Raw genomic sequence first — 20,997 nt, 5'->3', positions numbered from 1 at the left:
TTTAGCCGAGTGGTTGGCACGCTGGGTTTGGAATCCCTTGTCCGAGGGTTGGGGGTTCGATTTCGGGTGTGACCCGTTATCTAATTTAGGACGAGGATCAGTGGGGCGAATCTGTAAGCTCAGCCAGAGTCGACCCAGTTCTTAATGGATACCTGGAGAATCTGGAAAAGGTAAGCAAGAAGGGTATAGGTACAGAATACGAAAGTACAGGATGGCTGGCTCCCAGCCCCCCATTGCACTTCCTGACTGAAGGGCCTCAAAACGAAGATCCGCACCTCCAGTTGGGACTTCAAGGGTCTAGTGCCGTACCCTTTACCTTTACTCGTGAAGGGGGACGTCTGCCCCACTACTTAAAACATATGTCATTGTCTTTCCCTTTGGGTAGGTGAACATCGAAAAAACAACGTTTTAATGGGTTATACTTCACGGTGAAGCGTATTGGAAAGCGTAAAGTTGTCTTAGTAACTGTTACCTGCAGTTTTAGGCAAGTAGGTGTTTTACCGACTTACTTTCTATTTCACTAAATTTTGAAGTATTTTTACCAATCGCTGACGATAACAAATCTGGTCAGGCCATCTCCCAGTCTTGAAAGGGGGGGGGGTATCACCGTCCTTGTCTTTCGCTTAGGACAGATGAACATAAACGAAAAAGACTTTATGAAAGTCCACACTTCGTGGTGAATAAATTAGAAAACGCGAAGTTATTTTAGTGGGAGATACTTATGAGTTTAGGCTAGTATGTAATCGTACTGACGTGCTTTCGATTTTAATAAATCTTAAATTGTCTTAACTAATGCTTAGGATACAACCACAGAAGAGAGAATAATAAACAATAAAACACTTACAATAAAAGCTCTCGGCTAAAAATCCATTTTTTTTTAAATAGCCATGGCATCATTACTTCTTAACGAAAAGTTCAGCCAAGACTCAGCTTTTCGTTAAGAAGTAATGATGTCAAGGCTATTTTTAAAGAAAAATGGATTTTTAGCCGAGAGCTTTTATTGTAAGTGATTTATTGTTTATTATTTTCTTTGCTGAAGACGGCCCTTAGACATAGGGCCGAAATATTCAAATAGGTTTTGTTGGTTCACTGTCTTGGGAAAGAAACCCTCATTATTCTCTCTTCTGTGGTTGTATTATGGAAAGGCAGTGTGGTCTTCGTCATTATTAATGCTTAGGATAAAAAAAATGACCCTGAAGGGTGGGGGGGGGTTCTCATTTAAAAGACATAGTATTGTCTTTCCCTTAGGGCGATTAGCATAAAAGAAAAAATTTAATCTCCAGTGATTTCTTTGACATTGAAGAATCACATTTTATGGTGATTAGATTGAAAGGGTGAAGCTACCTTATTTCTGTCTTTTCTTGGCTCAAAAATATTTTCACGTTATGATGTAGCTTTCTATATCAACTGATTAGTTTTTTTTCTATAATTGAAAATTACAAACCCTTTTCTTTTTCTCTCTGTCTTTCTCTTTCTTTTTGCCGCTCTTTTTCCTTTTGACGTTCTCTTTCTTGCCGTCTCTCCTCTTCCCTCCGTCTTTCACGGTCTCTTTGCTTTTCGCGCTCTCTTTGTTTTTCTTTCTCCCTATGTCTCTCTCTTTCCCTTTCCTTTTCCTTCACTCGCTTTGACCTATCTTCATCTATTCTCTTTCTTTTGTCCTTTTCTTTGGCGGCTTCTACTTTGTCCAGTTTAGATTGCTTATACCTGATTTCAAGACTAGGGTCTCGCCTCTGACATGGCTGAAAAAAATATTCAAAAATAATAAAATAGCATAAAAAGTAAACTTATGTTTTATAGCTTTTGACTAAAATATTAAAAGAAAAGATTAAATTTTAAAAAATCTGATTGTGAAGTTTTAGATTTTCTTTTTTAGCTTTCGATTCAAATATCTAATAGAATATTAAATTTCAAAAAATAAATTAGAATGGAAAGCTGTGGGTATTTTTTTAGTGTTTGATCAAAACATCAAAAAAAGAGACAAAAATATAAAAAAATATATTTTTTGTCTGATTTTGTCTGATCCTCCCCCCCCCCCCCTCCAGCTTATATCCTAAATTTCCGAAGTTTCTGGTCACTTCTTAATGAAATGATGAACCAAAATTTGTTTTATTTTATGATTGCCACCCCCACCTCCACCGAAAACAAAATTCCTCCGAAGCCTACGCGCCTATATCGACATAAGAAAAACTATGCTTCGTTATGGATTTGACAGGAGTAACTCAATTCTACATTGATGTTTGCTTATTTGAAGTTAATTCCATTATTAAACAGAAAAGAAATCTACTGTATATGTGTTTTTTTAGACTTGATTTTAATTTTTCTTTTCATTTTCTGTTTACATCTTTTTTCATTTGTTTTACCATTTTTAATTCGCGTTGTTTTTAGTTTCATTCTGCTATAATTCTCTTCTTTCTTTTAATGTGCGCTGAGAACGCCAGCTCGATAAAACAGGCAAAATATTCTAGTATTTCATCTGGAGAAATCAAACAGTTCGTGGTAACGAATTGTAGTAAGGAGCGACCCGGCTCAATAGTAACCAAAAGTCTAAAAACTGGAATTTTGGTACCAATAGCTACATTAAAAGAATCGCATTTTAAAGCTGATTTTAAATATATAAGTTTCATCAAGTTTAGTTTTAGCCATCAAAAGCTACGAGCCTGAGAAAATTTGCGTTATTTTCGAAAATAGAGGGAAACACCCCCTAAAAGTCATAGAATCACACACTTTTTTTACTGTTTTAAAATGTAGAGTTAAGAGAAAGAGTGAAACTTTAGCGTAAAGAGCGGGGCGTTGAGAAGGAAAAGCCCCTTTCATATACGGAGTAATTTATGTTCGATTTAAGTTTTAATGTCGCTCATTACTTTCATTTAAAAAGCTTGTTTTTTTTATTTAATTAAAAACAGGAGACAAAAAGTTTCCCACTTTAACTCCTAACAGAAGAAATGACCCGTCTACCCTAATAGCCAGAACCGGTGAGCGACTATATAGACCTAATATAACCGCACAAAGGTTAAAGGATTGGGAATGAAAAACTGGAAATATTAGGCTCTGATAAGTATTTACACGTTTAGCACAAAGGTAGTATTCCAGCTGAATAGGAGGGACTTGGGTTCTTAGTTCCCCTTTAGTTGGAACGTGTTTTTCCTTTATCGAGAAAAAAAGATGATCACTTGCACACATTCCCACCTTACCAGCAGAGATGGAGAGAATGGATTCCACTTTTATTAAAGCACAAACGCCCCCTCCCAACCCCAAAGAACGAATCAATCTTTAAATATACTTTTACGAGTTTTTACACCCCCCCCCCTCCTTCACGAAACATTTATTGATAAAAACAATGCATTAAGTATACTTACTGAACTAAATTAAAAAACTATACATAGATATATAAACATAATAAAATAAATAAATAACAATATATAATATATAAGAAATAAATAATAGATAAATAACTTACTGGACAGTAGAATTTCTTAATGTATCTTGATTCTTCTTCTCCAATGTCAATGCAGTCGCCATGATACCATTCTTCGCAACGATCGCATCCTCTGAAACGATGCCAAAAATTAACATGTCTCTCATGCAGGGAGGTAGGTAGGATTGGGAAGGGGGTGCTTCAGACTCGCTTAAAATTTGAAGATTTTCCTTGCAACATTCTAAAAATAATTTTAGTAGCTTTGTCAAATTTGTCCCCTCACCCTTCTACACAATAAATTGTGTGGAAAATAACACATATGACAAAGAAGAACAAGAGCTAAGAGCTCATTAACACTTGTAATGAGGCAAGAAGAGCTAAGAGCCAAGAGCTCATATGGTATGAGCTCTAACAAATTCTGAGAATCAATAGATTGATTTAAAAGAAAAATCTGAGGCTTAATGCTTCAGGATTTAAAATAAGAGCTCTGAGTCACGATGTCCTTCTAAGTATCAAAATTCATTAAGATCCGATCACCCACTCGTAAGTTATAAATACCTCATTTTTTCTAATTTTTCCTCTCCCTTTAGCCCCCCAGATGGTCGAATCTGGGACTTTATCAAGTCAATTTGTGCAGCTCCCTGACACGCCTACCAATTTTCATCGTCCTAGCACGTCCAGAAGCACCAAACTCACCAAATCACTGAGCCCCTCCCCCCAACTCCCCCAAAGAGAGCGAATCCATGACGGTTCTCAATCACTTATGAAGGACATTTTCTTATTCTATCCATCAAGCGTCATCCCGATTCCTCCACTACAAGCGTTTTCCAAGATTTCCCCCTCCAACTCCTCCCAATGTCAACAGTTCTGGTCGGGATTTGATAAAAGAGCTCTGAGACATGAATTCCTTCTAAATATCAAATTTTATTAAGATCCGGTCACCCGTTCTTAAGTTAAAAAATACCTCAAATTTTCTAATTTTTCCATGATTTTAGGTTCCCCCCCCCAAACTCCCCCAAATGTCACCAGATCCGGTAGGGATTTAAAATAAGGGCTTTGAAACACGATATCCTTCTAAATATCAAATTTCATTGAAATCCGATCACCCGTTCGTAAGTTAAAAATACCTCATTTTTCTAATTTTTCAGTTAACCCCCGCCCCCCAACTACCTCAAAGAGAGCGGATCCGTTCCGGTTATGTCAATCATGTATCTGGGACTTGTGCTTATTTTTCCCAAAAAGTTTCATCCCGATCTCTCCACTCTAAGTGTTTTTCAAGATTTTAGGTTCCCCCTTCCAACTCCCCCTGATGTCACCAGAACCGATCAGGATTTAAAATAACAGCTCTGAGACACGATATCCTTCCAAACATCAAACTTCATTAAGATCTGATCAACTGTTCGTAAGTTAAAAAAATACTTCATTTTTTCTATTTTGTCCGAGTGAACCGGCCCCCCACTCCACCCCCAGATGGTCAAATCAGGAAAACGACTATTTCTAATTTAATCTGGTCCGGTCCCTGATACGCATGCCAAATTTCATCGTCCTAGCTTACCTGGAAGTGCCTAAAGTAGCAAAACCGGGACCAACAGACCGACCGACAGAATTTGCGATTGCTATATGTCACTTGGTTAATACCAAGTGCCATAAAAAACAATAAATGAATAATATACTTAAATAACTGAGAAAAACAAGGGTTATTTAAGTCAGTGAGACGGAAAGAATAGAAAAATAGAAGAAGCGGTAAGGGCCTCCACCAAGCCATCTTCAGTGCTCGGAAAATAAAAGAAAAACTAAATTTTTCAAGTACATTCGAACAGAGCAGAGGAAACACCGAATTAAATAAATCAAAAAATAACAAGCCAGAATAAATAAAAGACCATTCACCAATTAAATTGGGTAAGAATTGACTTAGCTGCTTAGCAATTGACTTAGCTTGCCTACTGACCCAATGTAGGGTCAATGTAATTTGAATCTTTTAGTATTAAGTTATTCAAAACTGTGTTTATATCTCTATTTAAAGCATAGTCTCTATTTGTGTATTTTTTTTTTATTTCATTTGTCTCCCTAAAAGATTGTGGTAAGCCATTTGCTTTAGATATTATTAAATAAAAAAAACAAGTTTTTTTAACTGAAAGTAAGGAGCGACATTAAAACTTAAAACGAACAGAAATTACTCCTTATATGAAAGGGACTTTTCCTCCTCGACACCCCACTCCTTGCGCTAAAGTTTGATTCTTTCTCGCAACACTACTTTTTAAAACAATAAAAACTTTAGCGTAAAGAGCGGGGTGTCGAGGAGGAAAAGCCCCTTTCATATACGGAGTAATTTCTGTTCGTTTTAAGTTTTAATGTCGCTCCTTACTTTCAGTTAAAAAAACACTTGTTTTTATTAAATTTAATTTCTGAATGTTTTTTTTATTTAATTTCTGAACGTTTTCTAGTTAATCCATGTTTTGATTTCGGCTCTCCGCAGATGAATAATTAAAGCGAAATTTGCCTATTTATTTATTTGGCTAAATGGCTTTCCCATAGTTTTGATCGTATGATTTTGCGAAAAAAGGAGGGGAAGGAGGCCCAGTTGCTCTCCAATTTTTTGGATACTTAAAAAGGCACCTAGAACTTTTAGTTTTTACGAACGTTTTCATTAGTAAAAGATATACGTAACTTACGAATTAGCTTACGTAACAAACTTCTATGTTCGTATGTTTTTATTATGTATATGAGAAGGTTCGCCCACTCGTCAATACCTCGTCAATAACTCTTTGCATTAAAGCTTAAATTTTGTCCCCTGAATCACATAGGCGGTAGAATAAATAGTTGGAATTACTAAAAATCCTTTAGCGTAAAGAGTGAGGTATTAGGAGGAGGTGAACCCCTTATATGCGTAATATTTTCTGTTCGTTTTAACTTTTAATGCTACTCCAAACTTCCAGTTGAAAAAATTTCATATTTATTTTCTCATTGTTTTTTTTAAATAATTCTAGAAAATGCTGCGCCCTCTTTATGGAAATCTTCTTCCCTCATGACAAATTCCTCCATGGAATTTCCCCCACATAGCCCCCTCTTCTCAACCCCCCCCCCCTCCCAACCAAAAAATACCCCTGAAAACGTCTCTACATTCCCCAATAATCATTAATAATTATGCAAACATTGGTCAAAATTTGCAACTTGCAGCCCCTCCCACGGGGACTGTGGGGGAGTAAGTCGTCCCCAAAGACACAGTTATAAGGTTTTTCGACTTTGCTGAATAAAATGGCTATATCAGAATTTTGATCCGACTACTTTGGGAAAAAATGAGTGTGGGAGGGGGCCTAGGTGCCCTCCTATTTTTTAGTCACTTAAAAAGGACACTAGAACTTTTCATTTCCGTTCGAATGAGCTCTCTCGCAAAGTTCTAGGACCACTGGGTCGATACAATCACCCCTGGGAAAAAGAAAAAACAAACAAACAAACAAATAAACACGCATCCGTGATTTGTCTGCTGGCAAAAAAATAAAAAATTCCAAATTCTTTTGATGTAACTATTGGTATCAAAATTGCGTTTTTTAGAGTTTTGGTTACTATTGAGCCGGGTCGCTCCTTACTACAGTTCATTACCACGAACTGTTTGATTAAAGTTGCCTCATCAAAAAGAACTAAATGATCTGGTCAATAGTTGCCTTTACTCATGAAAGAAATACAATTGCCAAAGAGGGCACTAATAAACAAAAATGAGGAGGAGGATTTTTTTTGTAAAGTTACAAAATAAAGGACTTTTCAAAATTTATGAGGAAAAAGATACAAAAAGAAAGGATTTTTTTCAAAATCTATGGGAGGGGCATTTTTTCTCTTTGATTTTTTTCAATGGAAAAACCAAAAAAGGTGTTTTTCAAAACCTAAGGGGGGAGGGGCAATTCCCCAAGAGATTAAGAATAAAAGTTGAATTAAATTCAGTTCAGCTGCAGCAGAATTATATTCATCTCAGCTATCTACAAACCACAATAAATTCCCTGTAACTAGTAAGGATAAGTTGAGTTATATTCAACTCAGATGATGGGAGTTGCGGAAAATCAAATATCTCTTCATGTCAGAATATAACCCACCTAGAATGTAAAATAAAAGGTGATTCATATTCAGGTAAGCTGCTGGAGAAATGTGTAGATTTAACTGTTCCAGAGACTCAACTGTTGTAGAGTTGTAGATGTTGTAGATGTTGTAGAGTTGCTCTCACCTGTCTCTATCTCATAATATAATAATAATAATTATACCCCTTTGGGTATAAAAATAAAAGGTGATTCATATTCAGGTAAGCTGCTGGAGAAATGTGTAGATTTAACTGTTCCAGAGACTCAACTGTTGTAGAGTTGTAGATGTTGTAGATGTTGTAGAGTTGCTCTCACCTGTCTCTATCTCATAATATAATAATAATAATTATACCCCTTGGGTATAAAAATAAAAGGTGATTCATATTCAGGTAAGCTGCTGGAGAAATGTGTAGATTTAACTGTTCCAGAGACTCAACTGTTGTAGAGTTGCTCTCACCTGTCTCTATCTCATAATATAATAATAATAATTATACCCCTTGGGTATAAAAATAAAAGGTGATTTACAATCAACTCAGCTATAGTAGAGTTGTGAGGAATATCCAAATGTTGTAGATTATTTAATGATTTCTCACATCACAAATTTAATCAAACAAAATATTTGACAGCTTCATTGAACTTTATAGAGTGTTTAATCATAAGATTTAAAATCATAGAAATAGAAAAAAATTACCGATAAGGGTAAAAATATAAACATGAATGATTGGGATTACAAATTAAATCCCTTTTATAGTAGTCTAATTTGAAAGCAGATTATAACCTCTTATTATAGAATATTGAACAAGAAAATGTAAATTCAAAGTCAGTCCACAAAATTTTACCTAGCAAAGATCAGTACGATTGAGCGTACTTTAAAAATATTACCATATTTCCTGATTTCTACCAGACTCTGGAGTATATTACCAGATTTACTGGAATTATCTAAAAAACCATCAGAAATTAAATTTAAAAAACAAGTTTTTTCAACTGAAAGTAAGGAGCAACATTACAACTTAAAGCGAACAGAAATTATTAAGTATACAAGGAGGGTTACTCCTTCAAAACATCTCGCTCTTTACGCTAAAGTTTGAATTATGTCCCAATTCTTTAAGAACGACTCCTAAAATACTATGCTCGTTTAATTAGAACAATAAGAAGCTTTTTTTAGAGTTTTAAAAAACTTTAGCGTAAAGAGCAAGTGAGTCTGCTAGGTAAAATATTAGTAAAACGAACTAAATTTTAAAGGTTCTCAGAGTTCAGGAAGTAAGAATAGGTTTAAGAGGAAGACTAAGTTACTTACACAAGGATTAAATAATGGTAAAAAGGCGATGCTACGTAACGAAAACATCTATCAAATGGATAGCTTTCCTTACCTGGGTAGTAATATTAGTAAAGATGGTGGAAGCAGAGAAGATGTAACAAGAAATAGCCGAGAACCTGGTTTTTTTCACAGTTGAAAATAGTTTGGAAGAATATCAAGAGAAGTCTGCAAACCAAGACTGGAATACTGGAAGCTGTGGTGATCACAGTGGTCAAGTATGGTTTTTAAACGTGAGCCCTTCAGAAGAACAGAAGAAAAATTTGTTGAATGCTTTTTGTTAAAGGAGTTTCCTACACATCTATTTGACTGACCAAAGGTCAAACAACAAGTCGAAGAAAAAAATGTGGTTTTATCCCCCTTTCTCAGGCTACAATGAGAGGAAGGCTGACATAGCTACGACGCGTCTTGTAGAGGAAGGATCACCAATTGCCAAAGACTGTTCTTTTTGGCCATGCATCTGTTGCCAAACGAAAAGTAGTTCGTCTCCAAATGGAACGGGGGGTGTGTTAAGGTAGGACTTAAAGAAAATCTAAACTTCTTCTGAGAGAGGAAAGAGTGAAGCTTAGAATAATTTTTTTCAGAGGAATTGTCTACACATAGTTTTGGGTACCGTTTTGACTAATCATATCAAGCAACAAGCTCCACGACAAAATGTGGTATAGCCTACATCAAGCAGGAAGGGTGTGTGAAAGCACAGGATGGTTGGCCCCCAGCCCCCCATTGCACTTTCTGGCTGAAGGGCCACGAAACAGAGATCAGCACCACTGGTTTGGACCTTAAGGGTCTAGTACAGTCTTACTTACTACTTTTTACATCATAGCCCACTTCCTTTAGCTATAATGAGAGAAAGGTTTAGCTGAGTACAACCCGTCTTGCCAATGAAGGATGGCAGATTGCCAAAACTGTTCTTTTTCGTTACAAAGCGGTTCTAATAGTGTACTCCCTTTTTTGATCTGACTCTAGTTTTAGGAGTTATGAGCTATATTATTTTTACTACAAGCCGTGATCTCTCTTACAGGGTTGCTAGCTACCACAGCAACCTGGATCCATCTGGGGCCAAACAAAAAATAGTTCAAGTCAAAATAGAGTGGAGGAAATTCTAGAGATGTCCTCAAAGTCCTTAGGGCAAGGGTTGTAAGTTATGCCCTGGGAGGCATATAAGGTTCTTATTGAAAACATTTTAAAGAAATTGGAAGGAAAGAAAGAGTGAAGCTTTGAATAAATTAGGATGGATAAGGAGCTAGTACAGCTGTAGTGGACTCAGGCGGATTTGTGCTGCAGTGAGCTGATGGTAGCAGCAGTAGTAGTAAGTTAAGAAGCCATTGAACTTCTTGTAGAAAAAAAGATAATTAATTATCATCATTTTAACCCTTATTATATTAAGTTAATTATATTAAGTATAATTATAATCAATCACGTCAATTTAATTATATTTCCATATATATATATATATATATATATATATATATATATATATATATATATATATATATATATATTATTTCTGACACCACACTGGCTAATCATGAAAAAAAAATTGCAAAGAAAAGAAGAACAAGGACAATAAACGGCCCGGTGAAAAAAATTGAAAATTATGCAAATATTTCGGTGGAGACCTCCGCTTGACCGTCCTCAGTGCAGAATAAACTGAAAAAAATATATAATTAAACAAACCTTAAAACAAAACATAAAACTAAAATATGATGACCCTTTCTCAGTAACGGTGAAAAGGTAACTGAGCAATAGTAGCGCAACAGACTAGCAATAGACTAGCAATACTAGAGCAATATGATTGGATTATCACTTTGAACAAATAATACATTTTTCATATCTATGATATCATATTATAAACATATCATAAATATGCTTTTCATATTTGAGTCTAATTTTGTTTTTGGTTTGTTTTGCTCTTATTTTGGTGTAATGAAAGCATAGAAAAATATTCTACAAAAATTGATATACTACTCAATCAATACTTCAGGATTCATCTGTAGCAGTGTATGTAGTTTTGACATTTGCCGTGAATATTCTTTATGATTTCGTTCGTTTAATTACAAATTATCCTACATCTTGACTTCTGCTCATCTTAGGTTTTAATATGGCTCTATACACATCTCTAAAAACTCCTTTTTTGAAAAACGAAGTTCAAATTACCATATGGCTTGATATCTTCTCATCTTAGGTTTAATGTGCCTCTATAAATATCTATAAAAAACTTCTGTTTGGAAAACGAACTGAAAAAAAGAATAACTACATGACTTACATCATAAACTTCGAAATATCACTTGATCTGCAGATGCAATATAGTTGTTCTTCTAGTCCATGCTCTTCTTGTTTCATCATTGTGTCTATCTTGGACTGGCGCTCAGGTAGAATATCAAATTTAACTGACTAATATATAAATAATAAACATTAGTAGGGCTCAGAGAATACCTTATTTATCATCCATTTGATTTAATTGAATACCAGTCTATTGCGACACAGAAAGAAATGAGCATTAGATATTTATTTGTTCATATGCTTATTTTTATATATACATATATATATATTATGTATTACATGGATACAAAGGATAATAAAGTCAGACAAGGATAAAAAAATATAGGCATGGGTTAAAGACATTCATTTTAATAGTCTGTACAAATAGTTTTTACCATTAATTTTTTAAATGGTAGCCTATTTTTTTTTGCAAAATATTTTTAAATACAAAAAAAAATCCTAAGGAGCACATCAAAGGCAATGGGAGAAAACGGAATCAAATGGGGAATTAAAACTCTCATTGACTCAGAATATGCTGATGATTTAAGAATCTTGTATGAAAACTTAGCAAAATGAATGAATTTTTAGAGTTCTTAGAGTTAGAACAGAAGGACAGGTTTAAAAATTAATATTAAGAAGACTTAGTCGTTAAGGCTACAAACAAGTGATGGTGAAGATGTTATGTTGAATAATAAGAAGACCAATCAAATGGACAGTTTCACTTAGCTAGGTAGTATTATTAGTAAAGACGGTAGGGCAAGTGAAAATGTTAAAGATAGAAAAGCCAACGCCCAGGGTGTTTTTTAAAGTGGAAAAAACTTTGGAAGAAACCAAGATTAGAATGTTGGAAGCCATAATGATGATGATGATTAAGTATGGTTTTAAAGCGTGGAGGAAATAGAAACAGGAGGATTTGATAAATGATTTTCCAGAGAAATTGCCAACATATCCCTTTGGGTACCTGACTGACTGTATCTCAAACAGTGAGCTGTAAAAAAAAAAAAAGTGCTTCAATCCTGCTTTCTAGGGCTATAATGAGAGAAGGGTCCAGATGGCTATGACATGTTCTTCAGATGAAGGATGACAAATTGCCAAAGATTTTCCTTGTCAGCCAATCATTTAGTATGAAACGAAAAGCAGATCATCCCCATATTGGGTGCGGGGGATGTTGTAAGAAAAGATTATGGGAAGTGGAAACTATGTGGTAGGGTGTGAAGAAGAAAGCTTTGAATATATTGGTGTGGAAAAGGAGCGTGCGTAGCTGTGTTGGTCTCAGGCGTCTTGGTGCTGCAGAGAGTTGTTAGTAGCAGTAGTAGTTATTTGAAACTTTTCACTATAATTCTACTCTTTTTATGAAATATCACTATAAATAATTTATTAAATAATTTCAATAATTTTTAAATAATTTCAAGCAACGCTTAAACTGCCATGGACATCAAAACAGAAACATTTTTAGGTTCACTGGACCCATCTTAGGTTGATTAATACCTGGGAACTAATTTTCTTTGATATTTTTGGTTTTTCAAAATTATGAAGTTGTTAGTATAGTATTGCATTTTTGTAAGCGTTGTCATATGGATATGTGAAAACAAACAAACAAATCTAATTACAGTAGTTCAATTTGCCTAAAAACCTTTTGCCGATAAAAAATTCAAATGCAACAATCAGTTGATTCCAACATAATCCATCTTAGGCTGATTCATACCTGGGAACTAATTTTCTTTGATATTTTTGTTTTTTTAAATTATGAAGTTTTTAGTATAGTATTGCATTTTTGTCAATATTTTCATATTGATATGTGAAAATATATAAAAAAAAAAAATCTAATTACAGTAGTTCAATTTACCAAAAAACCTTTGGCCAACAAGAAAAAATCAAATACAACAATCAGTTGATTCCAAAATACAACAACACCTTAAAAGGGCACCTACATCTTTTAAAGCTGTTTGGTGCCAGATGTTTTCAGCTTATTTTTGCTGACTGTTTACAAACATTTCTTTTCTTAGTTTGGTACCTGCTACCACCAAAAACAGTAAAGCAGAGTTCTTAATTTTCTAAGAACTATATGGCTTTAAAATTCAAACAGTTCACTAATTATTTTACTATATGGTTAACCAATTACACCATTAAATGATTAGTGTTTTACTTGTTGTTTTGTATTGTTTATTTTTGTATGTTTATAATTTTTATATTTATAAATTTTTATATTTATAAATTTTCATAAATTAACTATAAATTAATAAATTTATAAATTTATATTATGTTTATATGTTGTTTTATAATGTTGATTTGTATGTTTGATTTATGTAGAAAAATTAATTATACTAATTATATGGTCCACTAATTCAAACAATCAGATATCAATTTCATAGCTCTTGATTCTCTAACAGAAGTTTCACAATTTTATTGTTCATTTGTTGGACTTGGGAACAAATGCATAGTGAGTCAGTAATACACATATCCTAATTGTCTATAGTAGTGTATCCACCCCAAGCTTTAATACATAACTGACTTTAATCCTTAATCCTATACTTAAGGGTAGAGTCTCTCAAACCCTAAAACTCAGTTTTGTCTATCATAGGCAGCACAATAGAGCTGCCTAAGTGAACAGCAACATGTGACACAATGTTTTGTTTTTTTTTTTAGACCAGGGCACTTTGAATCAAAGGACTTGTTTTAGAAACTCTGAAAAGGGCTCATTCAATTGGAAATTGAAATGGCTAGTGCCCTTTTAAATAGTTGAAAGTGATTGGAGGGCAACTTACCCCCTCCCACACCCACCATTCCCCAAAACACATCCAATTGAAATTTTGAGATAGCAATTTTGTTCAACATAGTTGAAAGGTCCAGAAATTATGTATTTGAGGATGACAACCTCCCCTAGCATTCAAGGCAAGGGTCATAAAGCAAGGCAAAGGCAAGGGCAATAGGTTCTATTTCCCTTTTATTTTTATAACATCTTCAAAACCTTTCTTTTCAATGCAGAGAAACAGCACACATCAGTTGAGACAATCCCAAAACCTAAAACCCAACCATACATGACCAGGGAAATCAGGAAAGAGAGGAACCAAAAACACCACTATTGGAAGAAGTACAAAAGGTAGGGGGACAAAGCTAACGATGCTAAGTTTGCTACTGCATGTAACAAACCGTGCCAACTGACTAAGCAATTGCACCTGGAATTTGAGTCCAAACTCACAGACGACTGCAAAAATAACCCCAAAAAACTCTGGAACTACATCTCAAGCAAAGATCATAACTGCTGCAACATCAAATGTATGGCAAGGCAAGACAATAGTGAAGCAATCAATCTAAGAGAAATTGCAGAGCTGCTCATCCAACAGTTTGCCTCCATCTTTATATCCAATCCAATGGCCAACTACCACCAGCACCTCTATCCAACACCACCAGTCAATTGACCGAAATTATCATAAACAAAGCTGCCATACTAAAGCCACTTTCAAACCTTGATGCCAACAAATCTGCTGGACCAGACAACATCCATCCAAGGTCACTGAAATAAGTTGCAAGCATCATTGCTGCACCCCTTACAAACATCTTCCAGTCTTTGCTTGACTCCAGCACTATCCCATCTGATTGGAAAGAGACACATGTGGCTCCCATTTTCAAGAAAGGGGATAAATCCAGAGCAGGGAACTACAGACCAATCAGCCTAACATCTGCTGTTGCCAAGCTTCTTGAGAGGATTGTGAATGATGCAATCCACAACCATCTAACAACCCACATGATAGTTTCCAATAACCAACATGGATTCCATTGCAACAAGTTGGTGGAAACCAATCTACTTGAAACTCATAACATCATCACCAAGCTCCTCAACACTGGTATACCTATTGACCTGATTCTCCTTGATCTAGCCAAAGCATTTGATAAGGTCCCCCACAGAAGGCTCTTCATAAAGCTTCTCTGTGCAGGCCTGTAGGCTCCAGTCAATTGGCTCATGTGTTTTCTCACTAAATGTACACAAACAGTCAGACTGTTTGGATCAGGTGGTCAGAAGATATACTCCAAACCTTGTGAATTCATCATTGGTGTCCCACAAGGTACAATCCTTAGCCCAACCATCTTCTTGATTTACATCAATGACTTAGTCACCAGGGTCAGCAACAATACCACACTATATGTTGATGATTCTAAGCTTTGGTGCAGCACACAGCACAAGCCTCCAAGCCAATCTCAACCATATCAATGAGTTGGCTGATGAGTGGCTACTGTCATTCAACATCAGCAAATGCTGCATCTTGCACTTTAGACCAAAGAATGAAAATGTAGTGTACTCAATGTGGGATCCTGACAAGCAAACAAGGATTGATCTTCAAACCCATAATGAAGAAAGGGACTTAGGTGTACTTGTTGATAATCAGCTCAAGTATCATTCCCACACAAGCAATAAGGTTTCCAAATCTAACACAGGACTTGGCCTACTCAAGAGATATATTATAGCAGATCCCCCAAAGCCTTTCTTAAACTTTATAAGGCCATCATAAGACCCAAACTTTACTTTGGAAACTGCATAGCTGCTCCCCAATTCAAAGGCAACACAAAACTCCTTGAGGGTGTGCAGAAGCATGCCACCAAGATTATAAATGGGCTGAAAGACCTCCCCAACAACAAAAGACTAAAAAAAAACTCAAACTGTCTACACTGGCATACCACTGCAGACAAGGTGACATGCTGCTTACCCACAAACTCTCCAATGACACATCTAGTCTCCTTAACCTGAATAAATCCTACCAATCCAATACAAGAGGACATTTAAAGAAACTTTCTAAATGCCACATGAACAGAAGAATGCATCAAAACTTCTTCTGTGAAAGAGTTGTCAATGACTGGAATCCCCTCTCTGAGTCAACAATATCAGCAACTTCACCAACTGCTGACTTGAAAGTCAACAACTTTCAAGAAGTCACTGGATAATGAGTGGTCATGCAGGAACTGGAAATACTGCTGGCATGGTCCAGGTCAGTAATAGGCACTAGCCATCATAACTCATGGAGCAACACAGGTCCATTGGACCTTATTGCTCAGAAGTTCAAATTGAAGTAATTAATTAAGGTAATTATAGTTTAAACTAAATCAAGATGCATTGTGTTGACAAGAAGACACTTCAGAAATGTATCAAGAACACCTGGTAGTTGCAAGTTTAAAGTATTTGTATATTTAATAAAACAAAAATGTACTTGCAGATCTTTGAAACATGAAAAATCAGACATCATGGTTTGAGAATAGTTGTGAAGCTGAAAACAGTTTGTTTGTTTTTTAACTGTATTTAAGCAGATGATTTATTTAGGCTATACTTTTATAACACAATGATTTTTACAGGTCATCAAAGGTCAGGATGCTCCAGAGGGGAAAGGAGTAGAAGTAGTTACTTCAAAATATTTTCTCAGGACATACTTTAGTCTGTGACCCATCCCTGAAAGCTTAATTTTTATAACCTAGCCTCTTTCTAAGATAGCCAAAAGTAGCTAAAGTATAATTTTACCAAGACTTGAACCAATGAAATCCAAAATTTAAGCTTAAATATTCATCAATTTCTACTTTCCCGTGGTAGCCTAAAGGCTATTACAAAGAATGGGTTCATTCCTGAAAGTTTTCTTTACTGGCAAAAGGCCATAACTGTTTATTTTTATAACAAGCTGTCCAAACTGGAAACTATGCTGCAAAGCATAGTTATACAATGCAAAGCATACTATAGCACTTGGAAATGCTAATTATATAAGTATATCCATTTTTAGTTGATCCTCCTTGTCCATGGGGCAAACTAAAAACACATAGTGGGCTTGCTTACAGGTATCATTACCTATAGAGTGAAGTGTATTAGTCCATGAGCCCTATGGGCAGTGGGGCAAGGTCTGTATTCTATATTTATTTAATAATTGTAGAATTTAGACCTCACTCTGCTGCCTGCAGGGCTCATGGACTAATACTCTTTGCTCTATAGGCAATGTTACCTGTAAGCCAAATCAGACATTGTACTGTCCACCTTTTGTAATATTTAACTAATTGATCTGATTTGTGGGTTCAAATTTTGTCACAGGCCAATGTTACAATAGCTAGCAGGCTATTGCAATTCTTCAAAACAGCTGACTATTTCAAACTCAAAAGAGGAAGTGAGCCATCTTGGATATTAGCATTAATGGAAGCATGAGTTTTTTCATTATCTTTTGACTTCCTGCTATACAAAAATTACCAGTGATGACTCAAATTAGTATTTAAAGTATAATTTCATTTATATTGTACAACCCCAAATTTTCCCTTGGCTTCAAAACTCTGCCCACTTTACACGTTTTCAGTTTGTCCCATGGAGGAGGAGGGTCAACTAGAAATGGATGTTCTTCTAGAATTAGCATTTCTAAGTGCTCTAAACTGGAAACTATGCTGCAAAGCAACAAAATTACACATTAAACCAAAAGAAATATAGAATAGCACATTCTCTAATAATCTAAGCCTTAGCATTAGGCTAAATAAAAATATAATTAACATAGCCTAGCTACCATTTTTAAATTGATTTAATTTTCTTCTCTTTCTTCTAAAGGAATATTGTATACCAGTGCGCTGAAAACTTTCAGAAAACTTAGGGGAAAGTGACGGCGACAGATTTTGCGGCTAAACTACAATTTTAACAAATTACAAACTATTTGAATCGTAATAAATATTTTTGAGGAATTATTTCAAAATTCTCCTTTAAAGTCTCAAGACGGATAAAAAAAAGAGAACTAAATAATTTGAATAAAAAACCCTGAAAAAAAGAAGACCAAATGAAATTCCAAAAAAGAAGTCCTCTCGTCCAGAGAAAAAAAATGAGAATGCTTTAATGGCTGTGGGCAAAAAGGAAAGGATGAAAAAGATTTATATAAAGGAAGAAGAAACTAAAACAACAAAATGAGCAAAGAAAAGGGTGTTTAGCCAGAGTGTGGTTCTTCGTAAATGACAGCAGAAGTAAAAGCAAAGAGAAAAAGGAGGAATAATATAATAAGGAATATAAAAAAAACAGTAGAAAGCGCAAGAAGAAATCAGAATGAAAAGTATCGCATGGAAGAACTTTTTTTAAAAGGACAAGTTTAATAGAAGCATGAGAGAAAGGACAGGAAAAGGGATAACATTCAATTCAACTTTCCGTTAAATATGAAACTTCGGTGAATTACTTTAGGTCGTTATGTAACGAGAAACAGTATTTAGTTTGTCCAGCTGTGCTGGATAATAATCAGGTTCTTACTGGAGTGATGTAATCAGACTAATTTGTGTTTAGAATGGGATTGTGTATTTTGTGTAGATTGTTTCAGCGCACTGAAATTATAATAGAGAATTGTTGGGGAATAACCATAAACGATTATGTAGGAGAGCAGAAAAGGAGACAATTTAAAGCCATTCAAAAAATGAAGAGGAAATGAAGATAAAAAACGAAATACTATGTACCTAAATTTCGATTCATAGTAATTTTTATTTAAGTCAGCGTCAGGCTTTGACATTCCATTTTGTGACTGTATAGGAAATAATCATACATGTAACCAGATTTTTCGTTTTTTTATGTTCAAATTCTAGTTGCAAGTCAGACTATGTATTTCATACAAAGTCTGTCAAATATTTTTTTAAATATATTCACTCTAATATTATTTGTATAGTAAATGCCGATTCTGGATCACCTAGATTACCCAATAAATTGACATCATTTTTAGTCCATTTACGTCATTTTAACATCAAATGTTAAAGATTTTGAACATTTCCATCCCAACATTCAACCTGAAAACAAGTCCATGGAAATCAAAGTTTGGTCTCATTTTTATACTTTTTCACAATGTAAACACGGGTTGTAGGCCCCACCTTGATCACCCTTTCAATTTACCCCATTTTCAATTGAATTTACAACATATTTTCAATTTCCCACTATTAGCTTCATGATCAAAACAGGTATTGTGAAATAAGAGTTTGATGAATTTGTGAAATGGGAGTTTTATTATATTATATTTTTATATATATATATATATATATATATATATATATATATATATATATATATATATATATATATATATATATATATATATATATATATATATATATATATATATATATATAAAATAAGTTGTTTGTGGGTTATGTCTGTCGAGTGACGTCATGTCATTATGTCGTCATGTCGTCATGAAGTTAGTTGTCGTCATGTTTGTTATGACGATGACGTCATTAAAGGTATTTAAGAAAATCGTTCAAAGACAAATTTTTAATTGTAAGAAGATCGTGGACAGAAAAACGTTTAATTGTAAAATGACTGAAGAACCACAGTGGCAACAGCCGAGGAAGCTGCTCAAAGAGTCTATGCCAAAAACTTGCGGCTGATAGAGAAAGTAAGAAAAGAAAGCGTGCCGAAGTAGCTGAGTTGGTAAAGCGTTATGTTCCAGGTTCCAGGTCCGAGAGGTTCCAGGTTCGAACCTTGGCTTTAGCATCAATAAAAAAGAAGAAAAAACCTAAAAAAGGTAAAAACTACAAAAAAAACTAAAAAGAAAATACTAAAAAAACTAAAAAAGCTAAAAAACTAAAAAAACTAAAAAAAAGGTAAAAAACTAAAAACTAAAAAAGAAAAAACTAAAAAAAACTAAAAAAAGGTAAAAACTACAAAAAAAAACAAAAAAGAAAAAAACTAATAAAAAAACTAAAAAACTAAAAACTGAAAAGGAAAAGGAAACTAAAAAAAGGAAAAAAACTGAAAAATAAAGGAGAAAAAGAAAACTAAAAACCGGGACACAGGGAACATAAATGACGACCAGTACACTCAAAGAGAAATTACAGACTGGGACACTGGGGCACAAATAACGACCGGGAGATATAAATGACGACTGGGACACTCAAAGGTAAATTACAGACCGGGACACCGGGACACAAATGACGACCGGGACACCGGGACACAGGGAATATAAATGACGACTGGGACGCTCAAAGAGAAATTACGAACTGGGACACTGGGACACAAATCATGACCGGGATACTGGGAATATAAATGACGACGGGGACACAGGGAATGTTCGATTAGCAAATAATTAGTAAATAATTTTATTGAACAAATTTCGTGAATGCGAAATAATTTTTAATCCTTTAATAACCTTTGGCTTTCTTCACCAAAATTTCCCTAGTGAAACCGAAGACAAAATCCAAAGAAAAAAACGAAAGACGCGTCAGAAACAATTTGAGTAGAGACACGTTATTTGGTTAAATGGTGCCTTGGAATTCTAAAAAAAAGATGGTTTGTATTTTGAAAGTTTTGGAGAATGTAGTGCGGAAAGTAAGAGGGGTTTAATGATGTGGTTAAACATTATAGACTTGGAGCAGCATTTATAACCATTTGATTTCACATGTTTTAGACTTGCATTTATACTTTTTTTTATATATTTCTCATATATCTGACTTAGAAATTCCTAGATGTGACTATTATTTGTACCTCAGATAAACTCAATTTTACTATTTACAGAAAACAACGCAAAACAATAGTATCTACATTTTAAATCAAACCAACCCCCACAAGTTAAAAGAGCTGTCGTAATCTCTCGTCGATCGTACCCTAAACTTACTTAGTTACTAAGTAAATTAAATTCCAGTTAATTAAGTATTTCTGTTTCTTTTGATTCTGCTCTAAGCAGCCAAGTTTTCAAGAAATCCTAGCCACAAAATACTTTTTAAAAACTCCACCCGTATTAGTAAAGACCTAGGCATAAAGCAAGTAGTTAAAGAAGTAATTGAAATCAGACTTAAGATAAATACTAAGTTTTCCTTAAATAGGGACTTGGGCGAATTTCACTAAATGCTCTATGCACAAATTTAATTAAAAACGATCATACAAAATACTATAAAAACCAACAGATATTCAGACAGAACCTCTCACAAATAGACCAATGAGATCAGCAGCTAAAAAATCAAGATTAGCA

At 34.6% G+C, this 20,997-nt stretch overlaps 1 protein-coding gene across 2 annotated transcripts in view; it reads right to left on the bottom strand.

The window, feature by feature from the left end:
• Positions 1 to 17,634, bottom strand: part of LOC136040802 (CXXC-type zinc finger protein 1-like) — a 70,627-nt gene extending 52,993 nt beyond the window's left edge. For both annotated transcript variants that reach the window (XM_065725131.1, XM_065725132.1), the window contains exons 1-4: positions 17,578 to 17,634; positions 11,064 to 11,191; positions 3,458 to 3,548; positions 1,445 to 1,739 (exon numbers count right to left, since the gene is read on the bottom strand). In XM_065725131.1, coding sequence (XP_065581203.1) covers positions 1,445 to 1,739; positions 3,458 to 3,548; positions 11,064 to 11,191; positions 17,578 to 17,580 — 517 coding nt within the window. In that variant the 5' untranslated portion in view covers positions 17,581 to 17,634. The remainder of the gene's footprint in view (positions 1 to 1,444; positions 1,740 to 3,457; positions 3,549 to 11,063; positions 11,192 to 17,577) is intronic.
• Between the last annotated feature and the right edge of the window lie 3,363 nt (positions 17,635 to 20,997).

Source organism: Artemia franciscana, chromosome 21 (genome assembly GCF_032884065.1).
Source record: "Artemia franciscana chromosome 21, ASM3288406v1, whole genome shotgun sequence".
Classification (NCBI taxonomy): Eukaryota; Metazoa; Arthropoda; class Branchiopoda; order Anostraca; family Artemiidae; genus Artemia; species Artemia franciscana.
This window is presented reverse-complemented; position numbering and strand designations above follow the sequence as displayed.